This window comes from Hyla sarda, chromosome 9 (assembly GCF_029499605.1).
Source record: "Hyla sarda isolate aHylSar1 chromosome 9, aHylSar1.hap1, whole genome shotgun sequence".
In the NCBI taxonomy this organism is placed as follows: domain Eukaryota; kingdom Metazoa; phylum Chordata; class Amphibia; order Anura; family Hylidae; genus Hyla; species Hyla sarda.
The window spans coordinates 2,746,108-2,770,028 of NC_079197.1; the positions used below are offsets into that span (position 1 = coordinate 2,746,108).

The 23,921-nt window shown below is 42.9% G+C and overlaps 1 protein-coding gene across 1 annotated transcript in view; it reads right to left on the reverse strand.

Moving 5' to 3' along the window:
* HMCN2 (hemicentin 2) overlaps nt 1–23,921 on the reverse strand; it is a gene marked incomplete in the record, with an annotated part of 213,000 nt that overhangs the window by 82,903 nt on the left and 106,176 nt on the right. The window contains 13 exon segments of the mRNA XM_056539579.1: nt 909–1,032; nt 1,766–1,917; nt 3,094–3,270; nt 5,408–5,503; nt 6,460–6,556; nt 7,782–7,936; nt 8,134–8,303; nt 8,524–8,632; nt 11,280–11,561; nt 12,728–13,006; nt 13,297–13,451; nt 20,452–20,578; nt 20,659–20,806. Coding sequence (XP_056395554.1) covers nt 909–1,032; nt 1,766–1,917; nt 3,094–3,270; nt 5,408–5,503; nt 6,460–6,556; nt 7,782–7,936; nt 8,134–8,303; nt 8,524–8,632; nt 11,280–11,561; nt 12,728–13,006; nt 13,297–13,451; nt 20,452–20,578; nt 20,659–20,806 — 2,071 coding nt within the window.

Consider the following 23,921-nt stretch of genomic DNA (forward strand, 5'->3'; position numbering starts at 1 on the left):
CAGTGTGCCCGGACCACCAACAACTCCCGGTGTGCCCGAACAGCCAACAACTCGCGGTGTGCCCGGACAGCCAACAACTCCCGGTGTGCCCGGACCGCCAACAACTCCCAGTGTGTCCGGACCGCCAACAACTCCCAGTGTGTCCGGACAGCCAACAACTCCCAGTGTGCCAGGACCGCCAACAACTCCCACTGTGCCCAGATAGCCAACAACTCCCAGTGTGCCCGGACCGCCAACAACTCCCAGTGTGCCCGGACAGCCAACAACTCCCAGTGCGCCCGGACAGCCAACAACTCCCAGTGTGCCCGGACAGCCAACAACTCCCAGTGTGCCCGGACCACCAACAACTCCCACTGTGCCCGGACAGCCAACAACTCCCAGTGTGCCCAGACCACCAACAACTCCCACTGTGCCCGGACAGCCAACAACTCCCAGTGTGCCCAGACCGCCAACAACTCCCAGTGTGCCCGGACAGCCAACAACTCCCACTGTGCCCAGACCACCAACAACTCCCAGTGTGCCCAGACCACCAACAACTCCCAGTGTGCCCAGACCACCAACAACTCCCACTGTGCCCGGACCACCAACAACTCCCAGTGTGCCCGGACCACCAACAACTCCCACTGTGCCCGGACCGCCAACAACTCCCACTGTGCCTGGACAGCCAACAACTCCCAGTGTGCCCGGACAGCCAACAACTCCCACTGTGCCCGGACCACCAACAACTCCCAGTGTGCCCGGACCACCAACAACTCCCACTGTGCCCGGACCGCCAACAACTCCCACTGTGCCTGGACAGCCAACAACTCGCAGTGTGCCCTGGGGAGTTGCAGTTTAGCAACAGCAGAAGGCACTTTAGTTGGAAACCCCTTATACAGGATTATCATGTGCGTTGTATAACTACTCACCGTACACCTGCAGATCTGTGGTGCGGCTGTCTTCGCCTGCAGAACTCACAGCGATGCAGGTGTATAATCCTGAGTCCGACACGTGAACCGCAGAGATGGAGAGAATTCTCCCCTGCTCCAAAATCTGAAGAAAAATAAAGAAGATCAGACGGAGCAGAAACATTATCCACTGTAACAACTATGGGATCCAGAGATACTTCAACCCTTATTTTATTCCTTTATTGCAGTTTAGGGGTACGTTCATGTGTGGGTATTTTGCTGCAGATTTTCTGCTATTGATTTTACACTGCAGATTTTCTGCTATTGATTTTACACTGCAGATTTTCTAACGGTATGGTCGCATTCACACAATAGAATTTCTGAGCGGAATTCTGCATTAAAATTCGGCTTGGAAATTCCGGTGCAGCTGAGTCCAATTGCTATCAATGGGATTCTGCTGCATGGTGCGCACCTCCGCCTAAAGAAGGGACATGTTCATTCTCTTGGCAGAATGCCGTCTATGGGGACCAACTTTAGGACTGCTCTATATACAGCAATGCATAGACAAGAGGATTTCATCAAAAGAATTAATATGCCCATTCTTCTGGCAGAATCCGTCATTTAAATTTACGCTGTGGAAATTCAGCAGCATGTCCGGAGTGGGAGAATCCCATCGAAGACAATAGGAGGCTGCTGCACCAGTTGGAAATTCTGTAGTGTGAATGCGCCCTAATGATAAAATCTGCAGCAGAAAATCTGCAGTATAATCCACATTTGAACAAACCCTATAACGGGATAAATTAACGCCAGCTGTGTATTAGATTCAAGCTATAAGCAGCGCCATACTGTGATCACTACGGGGAGATAACGGTACTTACCCGCAGTCCGGCGCTCGCTGTGGAAACAGGAATGTTATCTTTCAACCACATGAGAGTCGGTTCTGGGAGTCCTGTGGCGTTACACTCCAGCCAGACCTGTTCATTCACCAGGTAGGTGGCCAGCTCCGTCATGGATACAATCCGGGGGGGCACTAGAGGTGAAGTAAGAAAATTGTGAGACGCATTGAGACCACAAAGAACAAAGTACATGGGGGCGCGGTGTTACATGGGGGCGCGGTGTTACATGGGGGCGCGGCGTTACATGGGGCGCGGCATTACATGGGGGGGGCAGGGATACATGGGGCGCAGGGATACATGGGGGCGCGGTGTTACATGGGGGGGCGCGGTGTTACATGGGGGAGCGGTGTTACAGGGGGCGCGGTGATACATGGGGGCGCGGTGATACATGGGGGGCGCGGTGTTACATGGGAGGCGCGGTGTTACATGGGGGGCGCGGTGTTACATGGGGGGCGTGGTGTTACATGGGGGGCGTGGTGTTACATGGGGGGCGCGGTGTTACATGGGGGGCGCGGTGTTACATGGGGGGCGCGGTGTTACATGGGGGGCGGGGTGTTACATGGGGGGCGCGGTGTTACATGGGGGGCGCGGTGTTACATGGGGGCGCGGTGTTACATGGGGGCGCGGTGTTACATGGGGGGCGCGGTGTTACATGGGGGCGCGGTTATACATGGGGGGCGCGTGTTACATGGGGGGCGCGTGTTACATGGGGGGCACGGTGTTACATGGGGGGCGTGGTGTTACATGGGGGGCGCGGTGTTACATGGGGGGCGCGGTGATACATGGGGGGCGCGGTGATACATGGGGGGCGCGTGTTACATGGGGGGCGCGTGTTACATGGGGGGCACGGTGTTACATGGGGGGCGTGGTGTTACATGGGGGGCGCGGTGTTACATGGGGGGCGCGGTGTTACATGGGGAGCGCGGTGTTACATGGGGGGCGCGGTGTTACATGGGGAGCGCGGTGTTACATGGGGGGCGCGGTGTTACAGGGGGGCGCGGTGTTACATGGGGGCGCGGTGTTACATGGGGGCGCGGTGTTACATGGGGGCGCAGTGATACACGGGGGCGGTGTTACTTGGGGGTGTGGTGATACATGGGGGCGCGGTGATACATGGGGGCGCAGTGATACATGGGGGCGCAGTGATACACGGTTGCGGTGTTACTTGGGGGCGTGGTGATACATGGGGGCGCGGTGATACACGGGGGCGCGGTGATACACGGGGGCATGGTGATACACGGGGGCGCGGTGTTACCTGGGGGCGTGGTGATACACGGGGCGCGGTGTTACACGGGGGCGGTGTTACTCACCATGAACCTCCAGTGTGTAGAGCTGATCACTGCTGCCTGCAGAGTTAGACACCAGGCAGACATATTCTCCAGCCTCCGAGCTGCTCGCTCTGTCTATCTGTAGGGTCCGGCCCTCATTTAGGAGGGTGATACCAGGCATGGCGGAAAGCAACTGCCCCCCGCGGTACCAGGAGACCACTGCCAAAACAAAAAGAGGATTTTTGGAATCATCGTAAAATCTTTTTCTTCTACACCATCAGTATACACCATCAGTATACACCATCAGTATACACCGTCAGTATAGACCGTCAGTATAGACCGTCAGTATAGACCGTCAGGATAGACCGTCAGTATAGACCGTCAGTATAGACCGTCAGTATACACCATCAGTATAGACCGTCAGTATAGACCGTCAGTATACACCATCAGTATACACCATCAGTATAGACCGTCAGTATACACCATCAGTATACACCATCAGTATAGACCGTCAGTATACACCATCAGTATACACCATCAGTATACACCATCAGTATAGACCATCAGTATAGACCGTCAGTATACACCGTCAGTATACACCGTCAGTATACACCGTCAGTATAGACCATCAGTATAGACCGTCAGTATACACCATCAGTATAGACCGTCAGTATACACCGTCAGTATAGACCGTCAGTATAGACCGTCAGTATACACCGTCAGTATAGACCGTCAGTATACACCATCAGTATACACCATCAGTATACACCGTCAGTATAGACCGTCAGTATAGACCGTCAGTATAGACCGTCAGTATAGACCGTCAGTATACACCGTCAGTATAGACCGTCAGTATACACCGTCAGTATAGACCGTCAGTATACACCATCAGTATACACCATCAGTATACACCGTCAGTATAGACCGTCAGTATAGACCGTCAGTATACACCGTCAGTATACACCGTCAGTATACACCGTCAGTATAGACCGTCAGTATACACCGTCAGTATACACCGTCAGTATACACCGTCAGTATAGACCGTCAGTATAGACCGTCAGTATACACCGTCAGTATACACCGTCAGTATACACCATCAGTATACACCATCAGTATAGACCATCAGTATAGACCATCAGTATACACCATCAGTATACACCATCAGTATACACCATCAGTATACACCATCAGTATACACCATCAGTATACACCATCAGTATAGACCATCAATATACACCATCAATATACACCATCAGTATACACCATCAGTATAGACCATCAGTATACACCATCAGTATAGACCATCAATATACACCATCAGTATACACCATCAGTATACACCATCAGTATAGACCATCAGTATAGACCATCAGTATAGACCATCAGTATAGACCATCAGTATAGACCATCAGTATACACCATCAGTATACACCATCAGTATAGACCATCAATATACACCATCAGTATAGACCGTCAGTATACACCATCAGTATACACCATCAGTATACACCATCAGTATAGACCATTAGTATACACCATCAGTATAGACCATCAATATACACCATCAGTATACACCGTCAGTATACACCATCAGTATACACCATCAGTATACACCATCAGTATACACCATCAGTATACACCAACAATATACACCATCAGTATACACCGTCAGTATAGACCGTCAGTATAGACCATCAATATACACCATCAGTATACACCATCAGTATAGATCATCAGTATAGACCATCAGTATAGACCATCAGTATACACCATCAGTATACACTTTCAGTATGCACCATCAATATACACCATCAGTATACACCATCAGTATAGATCATCAGTATAGACCATCAGTATACACCATCAGTATACACCATCAGTATACACCATCAATATACACCATCAGTATACACCATCAGTATAGACCATCAGTATAGACCATCAGTATACACCATCAGTATACACCATCAGTATAGATCATCAGTATAGACCATCAGTATACACCATCAGTATACACCATCAGTATACACCATCAGTATGCACCATCAATATACACCATCAGTATACACCATCAGTATACACCATCAGTATAGACCATCAGTATACACCATCAGTATACACCATTAATAAAGGGTACTGCGCCTCCTAGTGGCCTCATCCTGCACCTATGGTCTCCTGTGTCCCCACTGAAATGAATGAGAATCATGAACATTCTCAGTTCTGACAAAACGTTATAGATCTTATTCCAGGACTGTGATAGTAATGGCTGCCAACACATGAGGAGGAGACAAGGGCAGGACAAAATCCGTGTACCAGTCCAGAAACCAGGAGCGGAGCTTAATTTACTGCGTCTTACCCGGTGGAGGACTCCCTGATGCCAGGCACTCCAGGGTCGCTGGGTCGTTCTCCACCACAGTATGGTTCACATCATTGGGCTCAATGTTTGGAGGCACTGGAGCAATAAATGAACAGAAATCAGTATAATAAATAGCACTGCTGGTTATCTAAGCCTATGTGTGATCCTGTCTGCTAATCTGATGTATCTAAGCCTGTCATGTGTGTTAGTCTTCTGATTCACTGTATCTAATCTTATCATGTGTGATACTGTCTGCTCATTCACAGTATCTAATCCTATCACATATGAGCTGCCTGCTGAGGCATGTATCTAATCCTATCACGTATGATCTGCCTGCTGAGGCGTGTATCTAATCCTATGACGTGTCACCTGCCTGCTGAGGCGTGTATCTAATCCTATCACGTATGATCTGCCTGCTGAGGCGTGTATCTAATCCTATGACGTGTCACCTGCCTGCTGAGGCGTGTATCTAATCCTATGACGTGTCACCTGCCTGCTGAGGCGTGTATCTAATCCTATCACGTATGATCTGCCTGCTGAGGAGTGTATCTAATCCTATTACGTATGATCTGCCTGCTGAGGCATGTATCTAATCCTATCAGGTATGATCTGCCTGCTGAGGCGTGTATCTAATCCTATGACGTGTGATCTGCCTGCTGAGGCGTGTATCTAATCCTATGACGTATGATCTGCCTGCTGAGACATGTATCTAATCCTATCACGTATGATCTGCCTGCTGAGGCATGTATCTAATCCTATCACGTATGATCTGCCTGCTGAGGTGTGTATCTAATCCTATGACGTATGATCTGCCTGCTGAGGCGTGTATCTAATCCTATCATGTATGATCTGCCTGCTGAGGAGTGTATCTAATCCTATGACGTATGATCTGCCTGCTGAGGAGTGTATCTAATCCTATGACGTATGATCTGCCTGCTGAGGAGTGTATCTAATCCTATGACTTGTGAAATTCTCATTAATCTGCTGCATAACTATCTGCTGGGCCACTGTATCTAAGCTTAATGTGTGTGATACTACAGCCCATCCCTCACCCAGCACGTTGAGCAGCACGTCCCGTCTTCCTTCTCCGGCCTCATTTGCAGCCACACATGTATAGACGCCTTCATCGTCAATGGAGAGAGCCTCGATCTGTCAGGAAATACAGAAGGGATACAGTGCGGCCATTTACCACCAGTCAGTGACTATACAGGGGAATGCATCATGTATAAGGAGGCCGAGCAGCAATGATGTATTAAAAATAAGATTATAGGGAATCTGTCAGCTGCAACTCTGAAATGTTTCCCTGCTGCCCCTCCTATCTTTGATCGACAGTCAGCTGGAAGCTGAGCTCTGTGTTTGGAAACAGGGCTTGGCTTCCAGCTGTCAATAAATTATACCAGGGTACAACTGGAGGTGCCTATTACTTAACTTCTATTATTACAGTATAAAAGCTCAAATAATAAAAATTGTAAACCCATCACCGATAATAAACAACAACCGGCCAGTGTGAGCAGGTATCACTGGAATACATATATACAACCTACAAAGTATATGAATCACAACAAGCTCTCACCGTGTTTCAATCACAGTTTGTGATATCATCAGGGTGCAGAACAGCCAATAATGTACGGCTGTCTGCCACTGCAGATTTGCACCCATGCTTTCAACCCGGACAAAGGAGACTGTACCCTAAGGAGGTGTGCAGTCTCTTCTTTTCTAATCAGGCTACATCATAACTTGTGAACATCGCCGAGCTAGCTGACTAGTCTGTACATGTGCTATAAAGATGTGTAACATACCACTTTCCCCTGATGATATCACAGCCTGAGATTGAAACACATCGGGAGCTTTTTGTGACTCATTGGCACATGAAAACATCTGTTGCTATTTTTCGATGTATATTCCATCTACATTGTAAGTTGTTTATAGTCCAGTGATACCTGCTCAAACTGGCCGGTGATTGCTTATAATCAGTGATCCGTTTACAATTTAGATTTTTTGGGGAAGCTTTTAAACTATAACAATAAAAGTTAAGTATTAGGCACCTCCCATTGTAGTCTGGTATAATTTAATAACAGCCAGAAGACAAGCCCTGTTTCCAAACACAGAGCTCGGCTTCTAGCTAAATTTCAATCAGGTGTGGGAGGGGAAGTCAGGAGACGTTCCAGACCTCAGCCCTTCAGGGTCTTTGCAACTCCTCTTTGAAACTTGGCACAAGAGAATTAAAGGGGTACTCCGCCCACAGACAACTTATTCCCTATCTAAAGGATAGGGGATAAGATGTCTGATTGCGGTGGTCCCGTCGCTGAGACACCCCGTGATCTCTGTTCAGCACCCGTGCGCCACCTGGCGTGCCATCATAGAGGGGTCTTACCTGTAGTTTGGCCCCTTGTGCTTCCACCTGCAGTCCGTCCTTCCACCAAGTCACCGTCGGGGGTGGGGTACCTGAAACATCGCACTCCAGGGTCACAGGCTCTCGTAGTTTCGCAGACACGCTGCTGCCACCGGTGATGGTGACCAATGGGAGCTCTGGTATAAATATACAGTAGAGATAAACATTGTATATCAGTGTTTCCCAACCAGGGTGCCTCCAGTTGTTGCAAAACTACAACTCCTAGCATGCCCGGACAGCCTAGATCAGTGTTTCCCAGCCAGTGGAAGATGGAAGCCCCCTGGTTGGGAAACACTGGTACAATGAAATTGAAAGAGATAGAATTACACCTTACCCTGCACCAGCACATTCACTGCCGCCTCTGCCGTCCCGGCTTCACTTTCAGCTTTGCACAAGTATCTCCCGCCATGTCCAGGCTGTATGAGACGGATAGACAAGGTTCTCCCGCTGTCCAATACATCCAGCCCATCCTGAGCCGCAACCGGGTAGCCATTTCTCAACCACCTGCGACAAACATTGAACAAAAGTCTATGAACAGATGTGTGTGTGTGTGTGGGGGGGGGGGGGGGGGGTACAGATTTGGTTGCACCCTATTAATTGTTCCAAACTAAACTAAACCGCTGATAACAGAAAACAATAGACTGTATACAGGGGCAGGTTTACTGTTCTGTATCCTGATGTTACATTCGGTGCTCGCTCAGGTTATATGGGTACACGCACTCACCACGTTCTCGGAGTCGGGTGTCCGGTCACCAGGCAGGAGAGATCCAGGGCGTCATTTACTGTCACAATGACTTGTCCCGAACCATCACCAATCTGTACACTGGGAGGAACTGGCAAGAAATAAGGAAAATAAATAAATAATGCATTTTTTAGGAATAGACATAGGGGTTAAACTATCTAATCGGTCTATATTGTTGCAAAGTTAAGACACACTGCGTTCACCACATTTATGACGCCAGCGAATCCAGGAAGCGTTTTGTCGGCATGATTTCCTTTACGCATTGATTTATGACCTATAGTTTAATATTTATTTATTTTTAATTATTTATTTATTTAATTATTTATTATTTAATTATTATTTATTTTATATTCATACATTTTATTAGTTATTATTCTTTATTATTTATTTAATTATTATTTATGTTTTATTTACTATTATTATTTAATACAACAGTTTTGTGCAATCTAGTACTTGCAGTTTATTATTTATTCATTAATTATTATTCATTTTATTAATATTTATCTTTTTTTATTTTATTAATTTATGAATTATTATTTTTATTTTATTTATTATCCATTTATGTATTTATTTTATTATTTACTTATTCATTATTAGATTATTTTATTTATTATCTATTCATTAATTTTTATTTATTACAACAGTTTTGCGCAATTACTTGTAGTTTATTATTTAGTTATTAATTATTATTCATTTTATTATTTATTACATATTTATCTTCATTTATTTTATTTATTTATTTTAGTATTCATTTATTTAATTATTTACTTATTACTTTTTTTGTTAACTATTAATTATTATGTATTACAACAGTTTTGCACAATTTAAAACTTGTAGTTTATTTATTATTCATTTTATTATTTATTTATTAATATTTATCTTCATTTATTTTATTTATTTATTATTCATTTATTTATTGTATTATTTACTTAATTAGAATTTTATTTATGATCTATTTATTAATTATTATTTATTACAACAGTTTTGTTCAGTGACCCCTCTGGGCTGACTGACAAGTGTGCTCCACAGAATGTGCAAAAAGAAAAAGTTGCACATGTTAATAAATGACCCCTATAGTTTCCACAATTCACATGGACATAGTATATGCCCTGTGCAGTTACCCCTCCTGTTTATATCACCAACACATGCTGTAATGAAGTACAAGTGACGCTCTCTATCCCAGTGTTTCCTTACCAGTGACCTCATGCTGCTGCAAAACTACAACGACCAGCATGAATTATTGAATTAATTTTATTATTATTATTTTTTTTTTTATTAGTTATTATTCTTTTTATTATTTATTATTATTATTAAAGTTTTATTTATTAATTAATTATTATTTATTACAACAGTTTTGTGAAATTTAGGACTGGCAGTTTATTATTTATTCATTAATTATTATTAATTTTATGTATCTTTATTTATTTTACTTATTTTAATATTTATGTATTTAATTATTTATTATTTTATTATATTTTTTATCTATTTTTTATTATTTATTATGACAGTTTTGCGCAATTTATGACTTGTAGTTTATTATTATTCATTCATCAATTGTTATTCATTTCATTATTTATTTATTAATATTTATTTTCATATATTTGTTTATTTTAGTATTTATTTATTTTACTATTTACTTATTAATTATTATTATCTAATTATTATTTATTACAACTGTTTTGCGCAATTTATGACTTGTAGTTTATTATTTATTCATTCATTACTATTCATTTTATTATTTATCAATATACATCTTCATTTATTTATGTTATTATTTATTTATTCATTTTATTATTTACTTATTAATTATTATTTTCTTTTATTTATTATCTATTTATTAACTATTTATTACAACAGTTTTGCACAACTTATGACTTGTAGTTTATCATTTAGTCAATAATTATTATTTATTTTATTATTTATTTATTAATATTTATCTTCACTTATTTTTTTTTCTTTTCATTTATTTATTGTATTATTTACTAATTAATGATTATGTTATTTATTATCTATTTATTCATTATTATTTATTACAACAGTTTTGCACAACTTATGACTTGTAGTTTATTATTTAGTCAATAATTATTATTTATTTATTAATATTTATCTTCACTTATTTTATTTTTTTATTTTTTTATTCATTTATGGTCTTTATTGTATTATTTACTTATTAATGATTATTTTATTTATTATCTATTTATTAATTATTATTTATTATAACAGTGTTGCGCAGTGGCCCTTCTGGGCTGACTGACAAGTGTGTTCCACATTAGCTCGCATGTAAACCTTAGTCGCCATTTATCAAAAGGCGCAGGGATCTTGATGAATGCCGACCAGCTGCACCTGATGCACAATAGTGCGCAGAATGTGCAAAAAAGAAATAAAAAAGTTGCACATGTAAATAAATGACCCCTATAGTTTCCACAATCCACATGGACACAGTATACGCTCTGTGTAGATGTTACCCCTCCCGATGTGTATAGCACCAACACATGCTGTAATGAAGTACAAGTGACGCTCTCTATCCTAGTGTTTTCCTACCAGTGGGCATCCAGCTGTTGCAAAACTACAACTCCCAGCATGCCCAGACAGCCGTTGGCTGTCTGGGCATGCTGGGAGTTGTAGTTTTGCAACAGCTGGAGGCCTGCTGGTTGGGAAACACTGCACTATCCCCTAATATGTGTCCACTACTGCCCCCAGCAGATACAGACACTATCAGGATGAGCCCCATGACTTACTGAGAACTTCCACGGAATAGCGCAGGGTGGTCTCTCCAGACAAACTGATGGCTACACAGGTATAGTCCCCTTCATTGCTTTCTGCCACTGCTGCAAAATGTAGAGTCCGTCCGCCATCTTGAATCTGCACTCTGTCTCTCTCAGACACCATAAGACCGTCTTTTAGCCAGGACAGGACCGGAGGAGGATGACCGGTTGCAGAGCACTCCAAATCCAAAGGATGTCCCAATGTGGCCTTAATGGTCAGCGGCTTCGCTCCCGCTCCTTCTATGTGAGGGGCGACTGGACCCAAAATAAAAACATATATATATATATATTATATAAACCTGATAAATAACAATGACGCATTTTACAACTTTCTAATATATGACTGGGTGGAATTTGTTACAACACGTGCATCAAAAAGTTTCAAATTGACTTCATATAACAATTGTAACAATTCTCTGTATGCTAAAGAGCCGGAACATCTGAATGATACGTATTATCTGCCCTGATACATTGTAACAAACACGCAGAGAGGTTTTTGCTTGGACATGTAGCAAAAAGTTAACAAACCATTTCTGCTCATGTATCGAGCATAGTGTTTCCCAACTAGTGTGTCTTCTGCTGTTGCAAAACTACAACTCCCAGAATGTCCGGACAACCTTTATAGTTTTGCAACATCTGGAAGGTCCACAGTTTGCAGATTACTGGTCTAGGCTGTCTGGGCATGCTGGGAGTTGTAGTTTTGCAACAGCTGGGAGGATTACAGTTTGGAGATCATTGGTCTATGCTGTCCGGGCATGCTGGGAGTTGTAGTTTTGCAAGATTGGGAGGTTATCAGTAGAGATGAGCGAACTTACAGTAAATTTGATTCGTCGCGAACTTCTCGGCTCGGCAGTTGATGACTTTTCCTGCATAAATTAGTTCAGCTTTCAGGTGCTCCCGTGGGCTGGAAAAGGTGGATACAGTCCTAGGAGACTCTTTCCTAGTACTGTATCCACCTTTTCCAGCCACCGGAGCACCTTAAAGCTGAACTAATTTATGCAGGATAAGACATCAACTGCCGAGCCGAGAAGTTCGTGACGAATCGAATTTACTGTAAGTTCGCTCATCTCTAGTTAACAGTTTGGAAAGCACTGGTCTAGGTAGTCTGGACATGCTGGGAGTTGTAGTTTGGAAACAATTGGGAGGTCTACAGTTTTGGTACCCACTGGTCTAGAATGTCCGGGCATGCTGGGAGTTGTAGTTTTGCAGCAGCTAGAGGCATCCTGGTTGGGAAACACTGACCTAGCACAGAGGATTTTCTGCACTGGATTAAAATTTGTAACAAGTTTCCACCCTATGGAACTAAACCATCAGAAGTCTATTCACAGACAGCAAGCAAAGATCTTGAAACAGGTTAGACATTTAAAAACAAAGTATATTAGAAAGTCGCTAAACTTTCTATGAGCAGAATGTGCCCGTACCATACACCTCCAGCAGGTAGGATTTCTCCACAGTGCCCGCATTATTGTTGGCTCTGCAGGTGTAGGACCCGGCATCAGACAACTGGACCTGACTAAGCTGCAGGCTTCTCCCCCCGTCCCGGTAGGTGGATTTTGGGCTGGACACAATGGGGCGCTTGTCCTTATACCAGGTGATGCTCGGAGGTGGAGATCCCTTTGCGTCACACTTCAGCTCTACAGAGCCATGAAGCAGAGAAATCACAGACGTTGTCTCGTTGGAGGACCAGACAGTGGGGGGCGCTGTGGATAGAATAAGAGACAAGAATCTTAGTAATATGGCCGAGTTATGTTATACAATAGGGACATTTTATAAGACAGCTCCTTATATAATTTTCTATACGGATTAAGATGATTTGATAATCTGGCACCTATGAGGTCTCATTTATGGCACATTATATGCGTTCTGATTTATATTACTTTTATTATTTCTTTTTTGCTGCTTTATGTTATTTTCTGAAAATCTGCAGCATGTAATTCACCATGAGTCCAGCAGGTGGCAGACTGATCCTGAGTTATGGCTGGAGACTTACTGAGGATCTTGAGGTTGAAGTTCTTGACTTGTTGTCCCGCAGGGTTAAAAGCCAAACACTGGTACCTGCCCTGATGGGAGAGACGAGAGCTGTTCACCCGCAGGACCTGTCCGCCCTCCAGGAGCTGGAGCTGAGGGTCCGCCGGAGAGAGTGGCCTGGAAGAGAGACCACCCACATTATACTGAGAAAACTAATACATCACAAATGATAGGATTAGATACAGCATCTTAGCATAGAGTATCACACATAATAGGATTAGATACAGCAGCCAAACAGTTGGTATCACAGGTGATAGCATTAGATGTGTCTGTAGCCTCTGGGGACCAGTTTGGCCATAGGTGGGTAGAATCCCCTGACAATATATGGCAGACATTAATGAGACTGCTTAAGGAGTATTTTGGGCAAAAATTACACGAAACACAAAACTGATTAATGTGTTTCCAAACAGAAAAAACAGAACGGACAGCCTAAAAAATAAGTGCAGAAAAACCTTAAATTTATTCAGACAAAAAGTGCACGTTATTTGGATGCACCATGCACTTTATATCTAGTATTTATTTGGATGCACCATGCACTTTATATGTAGTATTTATTTGGATGCACCATGCACTTTATATCTAGTATTTATTTGGATGCACCATGCACTTTATATCTAGTATTTATTTGGATGCACCATGCACTTTATATCTAGTATTTATTTGGATGCACCATGCACTTTATATCTAGTATTTATTTGGATGCACCATGCACTTTATATCTAGTATTTATTTGGATGCACCATGCACTTTATATCTAGTATTTATTTGGATGCACCGTGCACTTTATATCTAGTATTTATTTGGATGCACCATGCACTTTATATCTAGTATTTATTTGGATGCACCATGCACTTTATATCTAGTATTTATTTGGATGCACCGTGCACTTTATATCTAGTATTTATTTGGATGCACCATGCACTTTATATCTAGTATTTATTTGGATGCACCATAATACTTTATATCTATTATTTATTTGGATGCACCATGCACTTTATATGTAGTATTTATTTGGATGCACCATGCACTTTATATCTAGTATTTATTTGGATGCACCATAATACTTTATATCTATTATTTATTTGCATGCACCATGCACTTTATATCTAGTATTTATTTGGATGCACTATGCACTTTATATCTAGTATTTATTTGTATGCACCATGCACTTTATATCTAGTATTTATTTGGATGCACCATGCACTTTATATCTAGTATTTATTTGGATGCACCATAATACTTTATGTCTAGTATTTATTTGGATGCATCGTGCACTTTATATCTAGTATTTATTTGGATGCACCGTGCACTTTATATCTAGTATTTATTTGGATGCACCATGCACTTTATATCTAGTATTTATTTGGATGCACCATGCACTTTATATCTAGTATTTATATTTATTTGGATGCACCATGCACTTTATATCTAGTATTTATTTGTATGCACCATGCACTTTATGTCTAGTATTTATTTGTATGCACCATGCACTTTATATCTAGTATTTATTTGGATGCACCATAATACTTTATGTCTAGTATTTATTTGGATGCACCATGCACTTTATATCTAGTATTTATTTGTATGCACCATACACTTTATATTTAGTATTTATTTGTATGCACCATGCACTTTATGTCTAGTATTTATTTGGATGCACCATGCACTTTATATCTAGTATTTATTTGGATGCACCATGCACTTTATAACTAGTATTTATTTGTATGCACCATACACTTTATATTTAGTATTTATTTGTATGCACCATGCACTTTATATCTAGTATTTATTTGGATGCACCATGCACTTTATATCTAGTATTTATTTGGATGCACCATGCACTTTATATCTAGTATTTATTTGGATGCACCATGCACTTTATGTCTAGTATTTATTTGGATGTACCATGCACTTTATATCTAGTATTTATTTGGATGCACCATGCACTTAATATCTAGTATTTATATTTATTTGGATGCACCATGCACTTTATATCTAGTATTTATTTGGATGCACCATGCACTTAAAGGCTAGTATTTATTTGGATGCACCATGCACTTTATGTCTAGTATTTATTTGGATGCACCATGCACTTTATATCTAGCCCTTTATTTGTATGCACTTTATATCTAGTATTTATTTGTATGCGCCATGCTCTTTATGTCTAGTATTTATTTGTATGCACCATGCACTTTATATCTAGTATTTATTTGGATGCACCATGCTCTTTATGTCTAGTATTTATTTGTATGCACCATGCACTTTATATCTAGTATTTATTTGGATGCACCATGCACTTTATATCTAGTATTTATTTGGATGCACCGTGCTCTTTATGTCTAGTATTTATTTGTATGCACCATGCACTTTATATCTAGTATTTATTTGGATGCACCATGCACTTTATATCTAGTATTTATTTGGATGCACCATGCACTTTATATCTAGTATTTATTTGGATGCACCATGCACTTTATATCTAGTATTTATTTGGATGCACCATGCACTTTATGTCTAGCCCTTTATTTGGATGCACCATGCACTTTATATCTAGTATTTATTTGGATGCACCATAATACTTTATATCTAGTATTTATTTGGATGCACCATGCACTTTATATCTAGTATTTATTTGGATGCACCATGCACTTTATATCTAGTATTTATTTGGATGCACCATGCACTTTATATCTAGTATTTATTTGGATGCACCATGCACTTTATATCTAGTATTTATTTGGATGCACCATGCACTTTATATCTAGTATTTATTTGGATGCACCATGCACTTTATGTCTAGCCCTTTATTTGGATGCACCATGCACTTTATGTCTAGCACTTTATTTGGATGCACTTTATGTCTAGTATTTATTTGGATGCACTTTATTTGGATGCTGACTGCACTGTTTGTTTGAATAAATATTTACTTTTTTGCACTTATTTTTGATGCTGTCAGTCCTGGTTTTCCTCTTTGGGTCTCATGACCAGGATTTGGCTGCTGGCTTGACTGACGTTACATTTTTTGCCTCATTTAGTGACTTGTGTAGCCATTGTTGTGCTGTTGGACCTGTTTTTTCTCTTTTGTTTTTTCGTGTTTGTCATGTATCTAGTAGACGGGATCTGGGAGGAGGTTTATAAGAGAAGAACATGAGGATTTATCTTGGTGGCCTCCTCCTCCTCATGCAGGGACCATCACTGATACGCGTCTGCCAGGAGGGCCCCTAGAGCCACTTTGTTTTGACTCCTTGATGCGGTTTCTAAGGAGGGTCAGATCCAGCTCTGCAGCAGCTGTCGGATCCCCCCGCGTCAACCCCAAAACCTCCCATCACGTTCCTTGTGCAGCCCTGATCTGTTAGTGCCTTTTATGACAAGCTATTGGACTCATCTACATAAAGGCAATACAGCCTGACAAATCATTGCTCTGCTGCTCCAAAAGATGTCTCAGAAGAAAACCATGTTGCAAAACTACAACTCCCATCATTCCCTGACAGCCTGAAGCATCTAGAGCAGTGTTTCCCAACCAGTGTGTCTCCAGCTGTTGCAAAACTGCAACTCCCAGCATGCCCGGACAGCCAAAGGCTGTCCGGGCATGCTGGGAGTTGTAGTTTTGCAACAGCTGGAGGCACACTGGTTGGGAAACACTGATCTATAGCAATGCTTCCCAACCAGGGGGCCTCCAGTTGTTGCAAAACTACAACTCCAAACTTTCCCTGATTGTGCTAGGTGATGTCATTGCAGCATAAGGCTGTACAGGCATGCTGAGAGTTATAGTTTTGCAACAGCTGGAGGCACACTGGTTGGGAAACACTGATCTATAGCAATGCTTCCCAACCAGGGGGCCTCCAGTTGTTGCAAAACTACAACTCCAAACTTTCCCTGATTGTGCTAGGTGATGTCATTGCAGCATAAGGCTGTACAGGCATGCTGAGAGTTATAGTTTTGCAACAGCTGGAGGCACCTTGGTTGTCAAAAACCACTGATCTATAGCAAATTAACCCAACCTGTAGCACTCCAACTATTGCAAAACTACAACTCCCATCATGCCATTACAACCTGCAACTGCAGCATCAAGAGCACTGCTCCTCCACCGCTGGCTCTCTAACTATTGCACGACTACAAGTCCCATCATGCCCTGATTTTGCTAGGTGAAGTAGCTGCAGAAACAGAGCATGATGGGAGTCATAGTTATGAAGAAGCTGTGCTAGATGCTGCAGTGTCACCTACTAATCTACAACTTCCATCAAGCCATAACAGCTTCTGTGCATGCTGGGAGTTGTAGTTTGTCAACAGCTGGAGAGCCAAAGGTTGGGAAACATTTAGGGAAGACCCTATAAGATGCGTTAGTGCATGCAGAATTAAAAAATGTAAACAAAAGAGAAAAAAAAAAGGTAAATAAAAAATGTATTTTCAAATTTTTAAAAAGTTTTTTGCATTTCAATAAAGTTAAAGAAAATTCTGAATGGTCGAGTCAGGTTTAGACTGATTTCTAGGAGAAGTTGATTTACTGTCGTAGGTGAAGAAAGAAGCGGAATGAATGGCGGATCGTGAGATCATGGCTTCCTATAGCGTTAGTCACGAGCACATATGCAGAACACGCTGGTCATGTGACCACCCGACACACGCTGCAGATGGGGGGGGGGGGGATCATGGCCGTCTCTCACCTCCTATATGACAGCTCGATGAGTGAGAACAGGTTCTCATGAAAGAGAAAGCGCCGTCCTACATGGCGGATGAGATGCTAAACGCGCCCAGATGTGGACGCCATGGATACGGAGAACATGTGTGCGAGCGTTAACCCTTTCAGAGAAGATAAGCAGCAATATTCACTGAGACTGGATCGGATCTTGTTTTTCGGATTCAGGTCTAGAATTTTTGCATTGAACAGTAACACGCGGGTTTGAATATGGTTAGGGATACATGGCGGCTTTAACTGTGACATGGGTCATGTGGTCAAGAACGCAGAAACACCTGACTGCGATGCAACTAGGGCTACATGTGACAATTGTCTGATTTGGCCAGTCAACCGGTGTTGTGGCCAAAGTAGCTATGTAGCCCTAGTCAAGTGTTTTCCAACCAGGGTGCCTTCAGCTGTTGCAAACCTACAGCTACCAGCATGCCCAGACAGCCTTGACCAGTGCTTTCCAAACGGTGGACCTCCCAGCTGTTGCAAAACTACAACTCCCAGCATGCCCAGACAGCCTAGACCGGTGCTTTTCAAACTGTGTACCCCCCAGCTGTTGCAAAACTACAACTCCCAGCATGCCCAGACAGCCTAGACTGGTTGTTTTCAAACTGTGGACCCCCTAGCTGTTGCAAAACTACAACTCCCAGCATGCCCAGACAGCCTAGACCAGTGCTTTTCATACTGTGGACCCCCCAGCTGTTGCAAAACTACAACTCCCAGCATGCCCAGATAGCCTAGACCAGTGCTTTTCAAACTGTGGACCTCCCAGCTGTTGCAAAACTACAACTCCAAGCATGCCTTCGGATGTCCGGGCATGCTGGGAGTTGTAGTTTTTCAAAAGCTGGAGGAACAATTCTTGGGAACGCTGCCCTAGTGTATAGCCTAAACTGCATTTTCATTGACCTGCCATTAGGTGGCCCTGTGCTTTCATGTGGCCCTATTATAGTGTCTGAGAACAATTGCGGAGAGTTAAAGGTTTTGCATATTACATAAATGTGTATGAGGCATTGAAGAGTTATTGCACCTGTTTATGTGTATTGCTCCATTCAGGCACCTGAGGTCTTACAAAGCGTAAAGGGTTAACATTTCTGCATTTACTTTACACAGATAATTGATGCTTTGGTCACATGATTCCCCTAGCCAATAGTTTTAGGAGAAGTCCCCAGTCCAGTCTCCCCCTACCAAGACAAGGGGTGGACCCAAACCTGTTAGTACCAGTCTAGGCCTGTCTCTTGCCAGAGCAACATCTGGCTAAGCTATTATAGGCATACACCTAGGGCACATGAGCTATACCTAAATAAAATAAATCCTTTCTATAATCAAGTGACTGTTACTGCTCCTGTCCACACTGTGAGGATAATGTTCTCAAGTTCTTCATCTCCAAGGAGAAGTTTTTCAATGTTTTTTGTCAGAGAGGAGAAGGCTAAACAAGGATCTCTCTGCAGTACACTTATCACTTTGTTGGCCTCCGGATGGAGTTAGTGCTGCCTGACGACAGACAAAATTGCTAAATTTAGTGAAGCTGCTGCAACTGCATAATTTAAAGGGACAGTGACCAAATATCTATTCTTCTAGCCCCACAGTTAGAATTGTTTCATGTAGCATCCTGAGGTCTCATTCCTGCACTTTGCACTGTGGGAACAACTATCTGTACTAAAGATAGTGGCTGGGTCACAGGGAACTGGGCACTAAAAAATGTTTTACATGTTGTACATCTTGGCAAAACAATAACCTTTCTAGTATACGAAAAATGTTAGTGCCTTATAAAAACACCCCTAGGGGTCCCCATACCATCCAGAACAAAATCCTGTCCGGCCGCAGCATCATCTTTGTCCTAGCTGAAGCACAGGCAGGGACAAAGTTTAGGAAGTGAGGGGGCGGGACTAGCTCTCCTCTATGCTCACTCCTGTCCTATCAGACTGCAGCATGAAAACAGAGAGGAGGGGGTTACAGAGCAGCCTCCAGTGATTGGATGAAGAGACCCAGAGAGGAAGGGGTTACAGAGAAGCCTGCAGTGATTGGATGAAGAGACCCAGCACAGTAGACTAAGGGAGGAGTCATGCAGAGAGAGGACACCCCCCCTCAGAGCACAGGATGACAAACGAAGTGAGCAACAGATAGAAGGTATTTGTGAGAGAAATATAGGTGCTAGACACATAAAAATTATATGTACATGATCAGGATTAGGTTCAGAGTAACAATTCTTTTGTGTGATATGATAGACCAGAGTTTCCCAACCAGGGTGCCTCCAGCTGTTTCAAAACTACAACTTCCAGCATGCCGGTTGTAGTTTTGCTGGGAGTTGTAGTTTTGCAACAGCTGGAGGCACTCTGGTTGGGAAACACTGTGATTGGCATTCTTTACCTAGACTACCCTGCTCACCACCCCTGAGGATATTACACTATAATTAGTTAGCGTCACCAACAAACTTACTGCTCGTCCTTCGTCCATTCCACGTGGGGTGTTGGCAGCCCTGACGTCCTACAGTGAAGCTCGACCTCTGCTCCTTCCTTCGCCGTCAGTTCATGGAGAGATCCCGCTCCGTAAATGGTTGGAGGGACTGAAAATGATAAGATGCACAATAACACATCATCGTCTCACCAGCTGATGCACTTGTTGTCTGACCGGTCATACACTCACCAAACACCATCACATTGTAGGTGCGTTGTGCCTCCCCAGCGCGGTTTACTGCCTTGCAGGTGTATGAGCCGGAATCTTCCTTACGTATCCGGAAAAATCGTAGAGACTGTCCGGCAGATTGGAAGGTGATTCCTGGACCTTCGGTGAGCTGAGCAAATGGAAAAACAATAGAAAACTGTAATAAGAAAACCTGGAGCATACAGCAGCTGACATCACTAAAGTTACTATATCTATTCATCAGATACAATTCATATCTATATCTATTCATTCAGCAGAAACATCTATAAATGTACAGTATTTAATAGGTGTCAACTCATTTTCATTTCCAATATGTACCCTTTGTATCGGAATGGCCCCATACTGGAGACCCCCATCTATCTACTAGTGGGTTGGACCTCCTTCAGACCTGCAGAGATTCGTCACGGCATTGATCTCAAGAGGTGATGACATTTTTCTGCAGGACTATCAGCCCATGTGGACAGGATCTCTTCTCAACGCACATGACATGGAGTCCTGACATGATCTGAACAGCCCCATTCTACCTCGCCCCAGAGATGTCTATAGGATTAAGATCTGGGGACTGTGAAGGCCGGAGAAGAGAGAAGAACTCTGTATTGTTCCTGGAGCCAATTAATGACTATAAGACCCTTGTGGATGGTGCATTGTTCTGCTAACAGTCTCCTTCTGCCATAGAGGAAACAGCCGCTATAGATCCATCTGACCAGGTCATGTTTCTCTATAGAGATCTGGACCCATCTGACCAGGACATGTTTCTCTATAGAGATCTGGATCTATCTGACCAGGACATGTTTCTCTATAGAGATCTGGACCCATCTGACCAGGTCATGTTTCTCTATAGAGATCTGGATCCATCTGACCAGGACATGTTTCTCTATAGATCTGGATCCATCTGACCAGGCCATGTTTCTCTATAGAGATCTGGATCCATCTGACCAGGACATGTTTCTCTATAGATCTGGATCCATCTGACCAGGACATGTTTCTCTATAGAGATCTGGATCCATCTGACCAGGCCATGTTTCTCTATAGAGATCTGGATCCATCTGACCAGGACATGTTTCTCTATAGATCTGGATCCATCTGACCAGGTCATGTTTCTCTATAGAGATCTGGATCCATCTGACCAGGACATGTTTCTCTATAGAGATCTGGATCCATCTGACCAGGACATGTTTCTCTATAGAGATCTGGATCCATCTGACCAGGACATGTTTCTCTATAGAGATCTGGATCCATCTGACCAGGACATGTTTCTCTATAGATCTGGATCCATCTGACCAGGCCATGTTTCTCTATAGAGATCTGGATCCATCTGACCAGGACATGTTTCTCTATAAAGATCTGGATCCATCTGACCAGGACATGTTTCTCTATAGAGATCTGGATCCATCTGACCAGGCCATGTTTCTCTATAGAGATCTGGATCCATCTGACCAGGCCATGTTTCTCTATAGAGATCTGGATCCATCTGACCAGGCCATGTTTCTCTATAGAGATCTGGATCCATCTGACCAGGTCATGTATCTCTATAGAGATCTGGATCCATCTGACCAGGCCATGTTTCTCTATAGAGATCTGGATCCATCTGACCAGGCCATGTTTCTCTATAGAGATCTGGATCCATCTGACCAGGTCATGTTTCTCTATAGAGATCTGGATCCATCTGACCAGGACATGTTTCTCTATAGAGATCTGAATCCATCTGATCAGGCCATGTTTCTCTATAGTGATCTGGATCCATCTGACCAGGCCATGTTTCTCTATAGAGATCTGGATCCATCTGACCAGGACATGTTTCTCTATAGAGATCTGGATCCATCTGACCAGGACATGTTTCTCCACAGAGATCTGGATCCATCTGACCAGGCCATGTTTCTCTATAGAGATCTGGACCCATCTGACCAGGACATGTTTCTCTACAGAGATCTGGATCCATCTGACCAGGACATGTTTCTCTATAGAGATCTGGATCCATCTGACCAGGACATGTTTCTCTATAGAGATCTGGATCCATCTGACCAGGACATGTTTCTCTATAGAGATCTGGATCCATCTGACCAGGCCATGTTTCTCTATAGAGATCTGGATCCATCTGACCAGGACATGTTTCTCTATAGATCTGGATCCATCTGATCAGGCCATGTTTCTCCATAGAGATCTGGCTCCATCTGACCAGGCCATGTTTCTCTATAGAGATCTGGATCCATCTGACCAGGCCATGTTTCTCTATAGAGATCTGGATCCATCTGACCAGGTCATGTTTCTCTATAGAGATCTGGATCCATCTGACCAGGACATGTCTCTCTATAGAGATCTGGATCCATCTGACCAGGCCATGTTTCTCTATAGAGATCTGGATCCATTTGACCAGGCCATGTTTCTCTATAGAGATCTGGATCCATCTGACCAGGTCATGTTTCTCTATAGAGATCTGGATCCATCTGACCAGGACATGTCTCTCTATAGAGATCTGGATCCATCTGACCAGGACATGTCTCTCTATAGAGATCTGGATCCATCTGACCAGGCCATGTTTCTCTATAGAGATCTGGATCCATCTGACCAGGCCATGTTTCTCTATAGAGATCTGGATCCATCTGACCAGGACATGTTTCTCTATAGAGATCTGGACCCATCTGACCAGGCCATGTTTCTCTATAGAGATCTGGATCCATCTGACCAGGACATGTTTCTCTATAGAGATCTGGATCCATCTGACCAGGACATGTTTCTCTATAGAGATCTGGACCCATCTGACCTGGTCATGTTTCTCTATAGAGATCTGGACCCATCTGACCAGGACATGTTTCTCTATAGAGATCTGGATGCGTCTGACCAGGACATGTTTCTCTATAGAGATCTGGATCCATCTGACCAGGTCATGTTTCTCTATAGAGATCTGGATCCATCTGACCAGGACATGTTTCTCTATAGAGATCTGGACCCATCTGACCAGGACATGTTTCTCTATAGAGATCTGGATCCATCTGACCAGGCCATGTTTCTCTATAGAGATCTGGATCCATCTGACCAGGACATGTTTCTCTATAGAGATCTGGATCCATCTGACCAGGACATGTTTCTCTATAGAGATGTCCATACAGGGAAGCATGAAAGCGCAGTAGGTTCTAATAAAGAGGCCATTCCGTGATCATTTCAATGTTCCCTAAATCTACAGAGGGTCCCAGCACACAGCTTTTCTGTTGATGGATTGTTCAGACCTCGGGGTGTTTCTATTTGAC